The sequence below is a fragment of the Epinephelus lanceolatus genome, chromosome 2 (assembly GCF_041903045.1).
Source record: "Epinephelus lanceolatus isolate andai-2023 chromosome 2, ASM4190304v1, whole genome shotgun sequence".
In the NCBI taxonomy this organism is placed as follows: domain Eukaryota; kingdom Metazoa; phylum Chordata; class Actinopteri; order Perciformes; family Serranidae; genus Epinephelus; species Epinephelus lanceolatus.
The window spans coordinates 31,482,107-31,494,873 of record NC_135735.1 but is presented as its reverse complement, the minus strand read 5'-3'; the positions used below and the strand labels follow the sequence as shown (position 1 = coordinate 31,494,873).

At 42.1% G+C, this 12,767-nt stretch overlaps 1 protein-coding gene across 1 annotated transcript in view; it reads left to right on the top strand.

Moving 5' to 3' along the window:
- ush2a (Usher syndrome 2A (autosomal recessive, mild)) overlaps window positions 1-12,767 on the top strand; it is a 256,938-nt gene that overhangs the window by 109,785 nt on the left and 134,386 nt on the right. Inside the window, exons 37-41 of the mRNA XM_078160648.1 lie at window positions 1,742-1,930; window positions 5,439-5,579; window positions 6,699-6,774; window positions 7,174-7,259; window positions 8,274-8,433. Of these exons, the coding sequence (XP_078016774.1) occupies window positions 1,742-1,930; window positions 5,439-5,579; window positions 6,699-6,774; window positions 7,174-7,259; window positions 8,274-8,433 (652 nt within the window). The remainder of the gene's footprint in view (window positions 1-1,741; window positions 1,931-5,438; window positions 5,580-6,698; window positions 6,775-7,173; window positions 7,260-8,273; window positions 8,434-12,767) is intronic.

The window sequence follows — 12,767 nt, the reverse complement described above, 5'->3', positions numbered from 1 at the left end:
CACATGCGACTCGTCCTTGCAGTACACAAGCACAGCAAACATTGTACACATTGTCTGCTGCAGTATAATTGTTTCTATCTAACCTTTTTCTGATACCTTCTAAAAGTGTGATGGAATGATAACACCCTTAAGCACCAGGCATAGCATGCTATGTGTGTGTGCGTGTGTGTGTATATGTGTGTTCCTCTTGACATGTATGTTCATTCAGTGTACTGTGTAATCTGTCTTTAAATTAATATTTCATTTACTGAGTCATTAACAGATGTATGATTTTGTCCTTATTGACTGCAACTGAAATATCTTTTACTCAGACACAATTTGGCCCATTCGACAACGAATGTAAACTTTGTCCTATGGTGTTTCTCTTTGTTGATGTAGATGTAAAACCACCACTATGTTGTACAATATGTGAGACTTATCCAAAGCCAGTGATATTACATGTGCCCGACGGTATGAGAGATTGATAAAGCCTCTATAAAGGGCATCCCAGTAAAAGGCTGTTAACCCAGAATGGCCTGTGTGGTCCCTTGTGTAATATAAAGCTGCTCGTTAGTAGTGAACGATACACTGGTAGGTCTCAGTATACCAGAGAGAGGAATGAAGGAGTGAGGGAGGAAGTGCTAAAAACATTAAGAACTGAGGGAAATGGAGGAGGATGGAGGAAGGAGGAAAGTACTGAGAGGAAAGGTGGGAGGAGAGAGGAGGTAGGAAGAGTCAGAATAAAGAGAAGGAAAGATGTGGCTGGACAGTAAGAAGGGAAGGGATGTTAGGAGATCAGAAAAGATGCAAGATGAGGGAATAATGAAAGGAGAAAGAAAAGGATTGATAAGAACTGGAAGCTCAAGTGGAGAACGAAGGTGAGAAAGTTTTAAGGAAAAAGGAAGTTAATGACTGACAGAAGAAAAACAAAAAGGTCGTTGGAGGTAGAGCATGAAGCAGGTTGTCAGTGATGCACTGTTTTATGACTTAATATACTGTACAATCCTGCGCAGAACCAAGAAGCACAGCGGACTGGAATGAGTGAGATTAAGGATATGAAAGATAGATGTAACATGAATTTGTAAGCATGGAATTTATTATATTTGTAAGCTGAAACAGGGACAGATGCAAAGGAAGATGGAAGGATGGATGAGAACAGAAAATGAAAATGGTTGTGAGGCAGACAGAGAGGGAGGGTGGAAAGGACCTGGACCATCCTGAACTACTGAGGGTGTCAGAGAGAGAAAGAAGGGGAGTGCTACAGAGAAGGAGGGAGGCTGATTGCTGTGAAATATAGCCCAGAATGAATGGCTGGCTGTATTAAATCAGTGCTGAAAAAGTTACTACTCTCATAAATACTATTTATGCTAATGGCGAGGTATGATTTACTGGGCCTATTAAAACACAGAGAGAAGGGGGATGCTTTTTCTTTAACCTCATGTGCTCTCGACCTGTTGTTTTGCTTTTTTCTTTCATATTTTCCCTTGTGGCTTTTATTTGATACATCTTCGTTTTGACATTTGTTTTATCTGACCTATATTCTTTCTTGTATTTTTCTTTCTTTTACTCTTTTGTCTTTGATTATCTTACTTGCTCTATGATGTATTACTTAATTTAATTGTAGTATGAGGTTGTTTTCTTTATTTATGTACTCTGCTGCTTACATATTTATCTTCTCTTTCACCATCTTGTTCCACAGTTGTCTTCTCTTCCCAGTCTCCTCTCATCTTGACACATGTTGCCTCTGTCTTTCTCTTTGTAGTACCTAGGTCTGTGCCACCTCCAACTACAGTGCAGAGCTTGGATGGATTCAGTGCCAAGGTGAGCTGGGTGCCACCCACTGGGGAAATCAGAGGGCTGATTGATCGATATGAGTTGAAGGCCTACAATAGAGATCAGCCGGAAGCACCACCTATCAGAGCCACATACCTAGCCAATGGAAATTTCACAGGTAAAACACACACAAACTTTGATTTTCTAAAATATTTTGACATGCAGTACATATATTACATATATACACTGATCAGCCAAAGCATTAAAATCACTGACAGATGAATTAGTAATACTGATCATCTTGTAACAGTGCAATGTTCTTTGAAGAACCCTTGTGTCCTGGCATTCATGTGACAAGCACCCCCTCAAGACAATGGCACCCCCTGATGGCAATGGTCCTATCATCACGAAACTGTGCCAATTCTGCACTGCAAAAACTGCTAAGGAATGGCCTGAGAAATATGACAGAAAGCTCAAAGCGTCATCCTAGTCTCTAAATTCCCCAGATCCCAATCCGATCAAGCGTCCGTGGGATGTGCTGGTACCCCAGATCCAGAGTAGGGCTTCCTTGGGTCGGGCTTGGCTTTGACCTGTTGAGGCATAGACACAGGACCTCTGGAGGTGTCCTGTTGTGTCTGTTGTTGGGGGTGGATCCTTTGAGTCCTGTCCTGCATCCCACAGATGCTCCATCAGATTGGGATCTGGAGAATTTGAAGGCAATGCTGACACCTTGAACTCTTTGTCACATACCTCAACACTTGTGTTCTGGCATTCATGTGGATGCTACTTGACATGAACCATCCACCCAAACACCCCCTGATGGCAGTGGTCCTACCATCAGGACAATGCACCATGCAACACTGCAAAAACTGCTGAGGAATGGCCTGAGAAATGTGACAGAAAGTGCAAAGCATCATCCTGGTCTCTAAATTAATCACATCCCAATCCGATCGAGCATCCTTGGGACATGCCAGTACCCCAGAGGTACCCCCGCTCCACAGTGGGGCCTCCTTGGGCCGGACTTGGGTCTGACCTGTTGAGGTATTAACACAGGACCTCTGGAGGTGTCCGGTCATGTCTTGTGTTAGCAGTGGATCTTTTGAGTGCTGCTGGTTGTGAAGATGGATACTGGCACATCCCACAGATGCTCAATCAGATTGGGATCTGGAGAATTTGGAGGCAAGGCCAACCCCTTGAGCTCCTTGTCATGTACCTTGACCCTTGTGTCCTGGCATTCACGTGGATGCTACTTGACATGAACCATCCACCCAAACGCCCCCTGGTGGCAGTGGTCCTACCATGAGGACAATGTGCAATGCCACACTGCGAAAACTGCTGAGGATTGGCCTGAGTAACATGACGGAAAGCTCAAGGCTTCAACCTGGTCTCTGAATTCCCCAGATCCCAATCTGATCGAGCATTTGTAGAACGTGCTGGAACTCCAGAGGTACCCTTGATCCACAATGGGGCCTTCTTGGGTCAAACTTGGCTCTGACCTATTGAGGCATTAACACAGGACCTCTGGAGGTGTCCTGTTGTGTCTGGGTGTTGGCAGTGGATCATTTGAGTCCTGTTGGTTGTGAGGGAGATTACTGGCATATTCCACAGATGCTTGATCAGATTGGGATCTGGAGAATGGAGGCAAGACCAACACCTTGAACTCTTTGTCACGTACCTCGGGCTGTTCCTTAGCAGTTTTTGCTGTGTGGCATTGAGCATTGTCCTGCTCGGGGGGGCACTGCCATGAGGGGGTGAACTTGGTCTGCAACGGTGTTTGGGTTGGTGATGTATGTCAAGTGGTATCCACATGACTGCCAGGGCCCAAGGACTCCTGGAACAACATTGCAATCTAACAAGATGATCAATTCACCTGTCCCATCTAGTTGAGATACTGAACCAGGCTTCCAATGACATGTAGGAGTGTCTCAACAAACTGAACAAAAAAAAGGATTTTGCTCAGTAAAAGCTGGGTGAACATTACTGACAAATTGCTGATAAATGTAACTTAACTTGCAGCCATTGTCCTGTTAACTTGTTGTCGCTGGTTTCCTGCCACCTTCTTGTCAGACCTGTAAGGGCATTTTAGTCCTTAGTGAAAGCACATTCACACTGCCTTTTTCATTTACTTTACGTCTGTCTTACATACAAACACACCCACATACACGCACACACTCTCCCAGGCAACCCTGTTAATGTCTCCTTGGCAAGTCCCCAGCTTTAGGAGACTGTCTCCATTTGGAACAAGACACTCAGGACTACCCCGGTGATGTCATACCCTGGCATCGCTCCTTTTCTCTCTCTCTCTCTCTCTCTTTCTGTTGCTCACTTTTCGATCTTTCCTCACTTCATCTTTTATGATGATGATGATGTCTGCGTCCGCTGCTGCTATTCGTCCCTCCTCCCATCCACTCTGCCATGTCTCCAGGCAAATATGAAGATGAGCTCTCTGTCTCCGTCTCTTTCAGTGTCTCTCTCGGTTCTCCCCATTCCCTCCCTCTCTCTTTGCCAGACATTAAGTCCACCGTGATAAGGCTTCTTGTTAATTTATGATGGCCTCGACACCTGACTGCAGAATTACACCAACGGCTAAAAAACACAGAAAGCAAATGAGGGTGTAATGGCAGCGGAGTGGGGCCCTGGCCCCTAATTGAATTAAAAGACATGGGTAACAGAGAGAGAAAGAGGAGACACAAGTACAGGGTGACTGGACACAGAGAGTAAGGAGGGTTGGAGGGGGTGGAAGAGAAGAGATGGGATGTAAAAGAGTGATTTAGGAAATATGGAAAGGAGTGGTGAGGGCAGACAGCTAGGACAAAAAACATCAGAGAGAGACAACTGAAGCTTTACAATTAGAATAGACCCTCCGTGTGTGCCAAGCCCAGTAACTTTGCTTAGCAACAGCGGTGCAGAGAAACAAGTAGAGCATTTAAATTGCACTGTTGAAGAGGATAGGTATACTTTAGTAATGACAGGTTGTAATAGACGCTTATAGGCATTTAGCCAGATAAGGCGAGATTGGCACCAAGGAGTATTAGGACGTGTGTTTATGACAACAACACCTTGACAATGATTTTAGCTAGGTAGCTAACATAATGCTGGATTAACAGAGGGTTCACTACACAGTTAACAACAAGCGTACATCCCATATGTTAGTAAAAGCACAACCCTCACATGCAACATTCCATGTCCGCCTAGTCTGCTCTCACAAATGGGCTTTTCTGTTTGTGTTGTGATAGTTTCTGACTGACATGTCATAGTCAACAGCTCGGGATATACAGGAGAAGGAGCAGTGGTGACAACATCAGCGCCCTTAACAAAAAAGCTGTAGCACTCTAAAAAGCGGCTGGACACGGCTCTTTTTCTTTGGGCAACCGCATGCGGCCATCTACAGTCTCTCCTCACTGGGAACAATTGAAAGAAGGTGCTGGCAAAACGTTATGTGGACACAGGATAGAATAGGTTCAATTCAGATTCTGCAGTGAGTTCATATTTTTAAAGTCTACCATAAAACAGTGCTGCCGTGCCAGTGTGTTGCAAAAATGCATTGTAAAGTTAACCGAAGCTAATTTGAGGCCTCAGCAGTTTGAGTGTCTTCCAGAGATAGTCTTCTTTTGAACAAAATTCCCTGTGCCTGCTTTCACTGCTTCACACCCTGTCTGACGTTTTCATGTGCTCCTCCTCTCCAGGTGTGCTGCCGGGTCTCACTCCAGCCACTCGATACATTATCAGTGTAAGTGCCTGTAGTCCTGTTGGCTGCACAGAGAGTCTTCATAACAACAATGGTGATGATAATGATTTGAGGACAAGCCTCACAACCCCGGAGGAAGGTAAGGCTGTAAAGCATAAACACTCACACACTCGTGCCCATACACACTCACTGTATAAACACACATCTCCATGAACCCATGAACAGAGCTTGTCTTTTTCCATCCCTTACCAGTGGCATTCCTGTATGACTGTGTCTGTACTGGACACACTCAGACATACTTTAAAGCACACTCTCATCCTGTATCCTCAGTGATTTTTAGCCCCCAAGAAGAGGGACAAGATGAAGGGACAAGTTAGAATGGAATAAACAGAAGCAGAAAAGGGAGACGAAGCAGTAAGATGGCTCAAGAGGGCAAAACACAAAATGATAAGAGCGAATGAAGCACTTTACAACTGAGTGAAAGGCAGATTGTAAAGAGTAACATTTTCCCTATCTGGGAGGTCATGGAGGGAAGATGACATGTATAAGAAAAGAAGAAGTGGAAGAGTAAAAGAGAGATTTTTCTTCATGTTAGTCGCTACATTAATCTGTGTTGGACTAACTGGCCTTGTTGGGGAGATAATGTGACGGCAGGGGTCAGTGCAGAGACAGCAAAAATCAATCTGAAGTAAAAGGAAAAAAAAAACAGATTACTGTATTGATTCTCACTGAGCGCAGAGTTAAGACACTGAACCATGTTAGGAAGACTGGAGAAAGAACTTATTTATAACTCTGTTTTGCCAAAGTCTATTCTTCAAACTCAGAAAACCCCATGTAGAGACAATTTTACTCATTTTTCTGTGAGCTCAGGCACATTTTTCCTCTTCTTCATTAGGTCAAGGAACATAAAATTCTTTACATTTTCTGCTCCAGTCTCTGCAGTGTTTTGAATACTTGTACGAAGCTGTGTCAGTGTCGAGCATCATGATGTAGAACATATTAAATCTGTAGCATTTGATGTGATTGTTGAGTTCAATGTACATGCCTTTAATATAGTCATAGGTTAGTTTTGATAATACATGTTGTATTTTTGCATTTCTATTAGGTAATGACTGTTTTCCCTGTTTTGGTATAAATTAAAAAAACAAAAACAAAGAAAAAACATGTATCACTCGCTCACAGTTGCTTATACCAACCAGTATATCTGTGTTAACCTTCTCCTTTTAAACAAACATTTTTGATTTTCCCACAACTTCAGCTCCAGATGCCGTCTCTCCTCCAGCTGCAGTCTCATCCCCCTCAGCCCTCTATATTACCTGGGAACCGCCAGCAAGGTGATACACAATACAGTCTCACCTACCCTTCTCACATCCAAAACACTTATTTTGTTGGTCTGTGTTGTGTTGTTTATTTGCAAGTTTTAAGTCGCTACAGTAAGTAAGTGCACTGATTTACTACTACTTAAAGGGAATATGAATGACAGGCGTGAAGTGAGGATATGTTTTTAAGTAAATTGAATCATACATAAAACAAACATAATGTTGTATTGTAATGAAAGTTGTATCTCCTTTTGTTCGGCATACATGTTTTTTTCACCTTGAATAAAGATGCCCTAATTGAACACAACAGGGAGTTTAACATCAAAATAGTATAAGTTAAATATAACATAATAATATTACCCTCATTTAACTTCAACTTCTTTAACTTTTAACTTTTTTCTGTTCCAATGATAGGCCCAATGGAGACATTACAGAGTTCCTCCTCTATCACAACAACCAAATGGTCTACAGGGGGAAAGACAGACAACACAACATCACTGGTAAAGAGGAGAGAGAGAACTTGTGTTTGTGTGTGTTAAAGTGTGCGTGCATGTCACAGCGTAGATGTGACTGTGGAGGGATGAGGCCTCGGTGTAAAGAGAAGGGGAAGAGCGAAGAAAAGCAAAATGGAGTGGGGGGATTAGCATTTGAAAGAGGAAAGAGCATCTCAGTCCTTACCAAGGGAATAGCACTTTGAAAAAGAGTGCTAAACACACACACACACACACACACACACACACACTTGCACACACGTGATAATGAAGCAGCAGAGAAACAAAGAACATTAAACATTACTGCACATGCATACACACAATTTGCTTTGAAAGCTGTCATTAAATAGACTTAAAGAAGGTATGAAACACGTCACACCACTGAGACTAGAGTGCTGCGCTGGGATGTGAATAGATACACACACAACGAGATGCACAAACACACACATACACACTCTGAATTGAACATATGCAGATATACAGTATGCAAGGATGTACACACAGTCATCCTATATCGCATTTTACATGAGCAGAATAGATTATCACTTGTTTTGATTTTATACACACATACATACACATGGGTAGCAAAACATCACACTGCCCAACAGTGTATGTGTGTGTCTTTGTAAGTTAATGAATGCATGAGAGCACATATGATCCATGCTGGGTTAATAATGCAGAGTGTCTGATGTTCGCAGTGATTGGAAGGATTATGGACGTTGTAATTATACAATATGTGCAAGAATAAATCGTGTTGCAGAGAGTGAGATTGCCACAGTGAGACAGATGGAGAGCAGTTTTGAGGCAGAGGTGGACACTGAAAGAGAAACAACGATTGAGAAACAGAGCTAAAGGGACAAAAGGGACCGAATTCAGGGGGCGGGAGTTAAATCTCCTCACGATAACAAGTTAGAGAGCAACTTAGGTTTACAATTTAACTCAAGGGTTTTGAGCCATCATTGGGTATGTACCTATTTTTACACCTCTCTGTTACTTGACGTGTGTTTCACGTGTGTGTTTCAGGTCTTGGTGTGTATTCCACCCATGTCTTGGTACTGAGTGCATGCACTTCAGTGGGCTGCACCAACAGTTCACAAGTTACTGTGCTGACCTCTCAGCTTCCTCCGGGGCCTCTACATGCACCAACTCTTACCCCACTTGACTCACGGACGATTCTGGTCGAGTAAGTACACACACACACACACACACACACACACATATTAGTTTTGGGTTCTCTGCTATGTGGGCAGGGACACAAACACACATAGCAGGGCTTATAAAGCTGCATGACACATCAGGTGTTCTCATTGAATGTATATGTAAAGGCAGTTCACACAGTTTCTCAGTTGTGTGAATCTGACTGAAATACAGTGTGAGCATTTGTGTACTGTACACATACAGTCTTTATGTGTCAGTGTTGTTTTTTTAAACGAGAGAGAAAGTGTGTATCTACTGTGTAATCATCACTGAAAAGGACAGGTTAAGATTAACGTTAATTCAAAGTAAGGTAACTTTTCATTTGTATTTCATGTGTGGTATCTGTGTAAAAGACAAAGGGAGAGAGACAGGGTAAGATAGAGCCAGTGACCTTCTGCAGGTGTGTTTACAATGCAGAATATTCCTCTGCACTTGACCTTTCACCTCCAGAGGGAGGGGACAGAGGAAGATAGATCTCTGCACTTTTCCCATCATGCTCATGTGCAAATGCTGCTGGTTTTTGTGTGTGTGAGTATGTTGGAGTCAATCTGCGTGAAAGCCATTAGTGTCCTGACTGTCACTTACAGTGGGACTCACCGCAGGAGGGCAGAGAGCCACTCATACACACACACACACACACAAACAGGCATATCCACACACACTTTAACAATGGATAGAGGGTGCTGAGTGGATGGAGGAGTAATATGAAGGCACACAGTGTCAGAGAGGGTATTGGTGAGTGTGTGCTGTTAGGATGTGAAGATCTTGGTGATGCTTCGATCGTCATGGATAAGTAGTACACATCTACATATACACACAAGCATATCTGCCTGAATGTACTGCTGGAGCGTTTTAGTGACAGAGGTTCATTGAACTGGTGGGCCTAATTCATAAGTATTTTTCATTTTCTTGAATCTACCAGAATAATTTTTAGGGATGCACCGAATATTCGGTAACCGAATATATTCGGCCGAATATTGCAAAAATACACACATTCGGTATTCGGTGGAATAAGTTAAAAGCAAGGCCAAATAATAGCAGTGCGGTTTTGATAACGCAATCAAACAGCTTGCTGTGACGGGCGGATTAAAATATCGGCAGTGTGGCGATCCATCCGTCACCGCACTGGCATTTGCGACTAAAAATAGTTTTGAGCGAGCAAAATAGGCTTAAATCATTCAGCACTCTGTGCGAGCAGCCTACAGATTTCAACCACCAGCAGAAACGAAAGGCGAATCCCACCGATTGTGGGTTGAACGGGGGTCACAGACACAGACAGTAATGTATTCCTGTCAAATACAGCGGCCATCGGTGCGGAGAAGTCGGCTCCAATAATATTCTCTTCTTGGCGTCATGACTGCCCAGAAGTACCTGAACAGCCGAGCCAGCCGAACACAGATATGTGACGTGTCAGAGGAGAAACGAGCCGTTCATGGCCCACAAACCTCACCGCACTTTAGGGACTGTTCATTACTTATGAAGGGACTGTCAGGGGAGGAGGGTGGCTGGTTGATTCTTATTTTATTTATTTATTTTATTTTGATCCCCCCTATGTTCATCACTCATTGATGCTGTTTTTGAAGTATGAATAAGTCAGTAAGTAATTTATTCCATTGAAATATCATTGATGTATTATAGAAAAGTGATTTATCTTTTTATAAATGACAAAAGGCACATCTGCCTCATTTTCGCTGTGATATCGTGATACTACTCAAGAACCATGATATTTTCACTGGTATTGTACCGTGGGATCCAATTTTGGTACCGTGACAACACTAATCTGGAGGGGGTTCATCTGCAAAAACTAATGAAAAACTAAACAACGATATTCAGTATTCGGTACTCGGTATTCAGCCACAAATTTTCATTTCGGTGCATCCCTAATAATTTTACTAGAGGGAAATTGATAATACCTGATTTCTGATTCACAAAGTATGCACTGATTTCCTCTTATTTACCTGCCATCAGAATTGCTCATACTTGAATGTGTTATAAAAGGATGCAATCTGTCATGGGAGGAATGGAAATGGTCAGTGCTGAAGGAGAAATCAATTTTTTGAAATAAACTAATATTTGAAAAATGAATATTATTTCATAGGAAATAGGGATTAGGGCTGGGCGATATTTCAACGACTGAACGACTATGTACAATATTTAGTCTCAGTCACTACTTTCAAGTCTTTCTGAATACAGCATGATGTTCTATTTGTAAATAATGGTCCCGTTTAGAGTATAAAAAAACAATATAGCTAGGTGAGCTTTAGGGGGCGGCAACTTTGTGATTGAAAAGTCGCTACCACAGCAACTCAGGTTCTCAGTCAGATCCAGCCTGACTCCTCCACAGGTCCACCCTTTTGTCCAGATATGAATAATTCTGAAAAGATGCCAGAGAGCCTTTTGTTAAGGCTTTAGGAAGTCAGATGACCTTGTATAGAGAGCATGAAGTATGCACAGGGAGGAGATCATGGTGGATGAATGGGTCAGACACAGGACTTTCACCCAGGATACTGAGGTTTATGTCCTGAGAGAAACCATAAGTCAGTGTTGACTTATTTTCTGTTTTTAGTTTTCAGTCACAGTTTGGTTTAGTTTAGGCAATAAAACTACTTGGCTAGGTTCAGGAAAAGATCATGATTTGGATTAAAGTAATCCCTTTCTTAACATTGACCACATGTTGTTAGAAAAGCTTTATGGCAGAAAGATTTCACTTTGAACTAACTTCTTCCATGCGCAGTGGCGACTGCCAAACCTGAGGCTTTAAAGCGGTAGTCCACAAACCAGTGGGTGACGCAACGATGGCTGCGCATGCTTCTTTCATACAGTCTGTGGCAGTCTATAGACAGACAGCTCATAAACAAACCACTAGGTGTAATGTATCATCCATGAGAGTCCTGCTGTCTGCAGGACAGAGATATGTAACACAGCCTTAGCCTTTAAACTGAGTTTCAGCTCTATATTCACCAGGTGTGGGAAGGCTACGTATTGCCTTGTTAGCACATTGGTAATAGACAGAGGTTGAGAGATCATACTTGGTCAATACCTCTCTATTGTGTCTGTGAGAAAAGCTGAGAAAGACGGAGAGAGGGAGAGAACAGCTGTGCAAAAATGTGAGAAAAGAGAAAGTGGATGAGAGAGAGTAGAAAGGAAGATGAATTGTGAGTTTTAACGGAAAGAACGGAGTGAAATGTAAGAAAGGTTTCAAAGGAAAGTGAGATAGAGTGTGTTTGTGTATGTGTGTGTGTGTGTGTGAGAGAGTTGGGGTGAGAGACTGTGAGAAAGGTTGAGGTAGGCTACAGGATGTGAACAAAACAATATCAGCAGATTTATTCCCTGACCTCACCTAACACTACCTGACACAAACACATTCATGCACATAAGAGCAGACGCAGTTGCAAAAATACCCACACTGTCAGAATTGTGGACAGTCACACATACATAGAAAACAAGATGGGACACATAGCATGTCGAGGAAAGAGGTAAATTTCAGCCAACTAAAACAATCCTGTTTGTTTAATTACAGCTTGTTTTTGTTGTTTCGATCATCAATATTTGTTTTGTCAAGTGTGATGTAGAGAACAGAAGGAGGTAAAAGAGGGGAAGGGCAGGAGACAGGCTGACACTTCATAGATTGTGATGTAGAATTTGAACCCATTGCATCTCAAAGCACACGGTTTTCAATTTAACGTGCTGAGAAAGCACCCGTCTGTTTCACACTAATTTCATAACACACTTTTAAAACCAATGGTTTTCCTAAAACCATTACCGCAGTGAATTATGATACAGATTATTACAACTCCCCTTTGATTTAGTTTTTCAAAAGTGGACATACATCACACTGCCAATCGACAGCACATAAATCTTATAATAAATGTGATAGATTAGCCACATTGGCTAATTGTGTGCTAACACACACTCATCAGTCATTCAAAAACTGGCTTTTAATGGGAGGAACCAAGAAAGGAATCCATCACTTTTTAAAATGGCCTCCCTCTGCTACCATACCAGGAGAGCTGGGGTACTCTCAGGGATTTGTAACAATTGAACTATTTATAAAAAAATGTTTTAATTCTCCTTTATTTATGATGGATTTACTTGTTGTGTAATTCCCAAAATTGTATGAAAATTAACACACACTTTGGATTTTGTGTGACATGAAAAGTGCATCAAGGTTTCATCATTTACAAAACACAGAAACACAGATTCACCTCTAATTTTCCCATGACCCCACAACTTTTGGTATTTAATTATTTAATCATAGCTTTAATATCTATCTAACGCAATCAATAGGCATACTTCACATCACATTTAAAAGGATAGTGG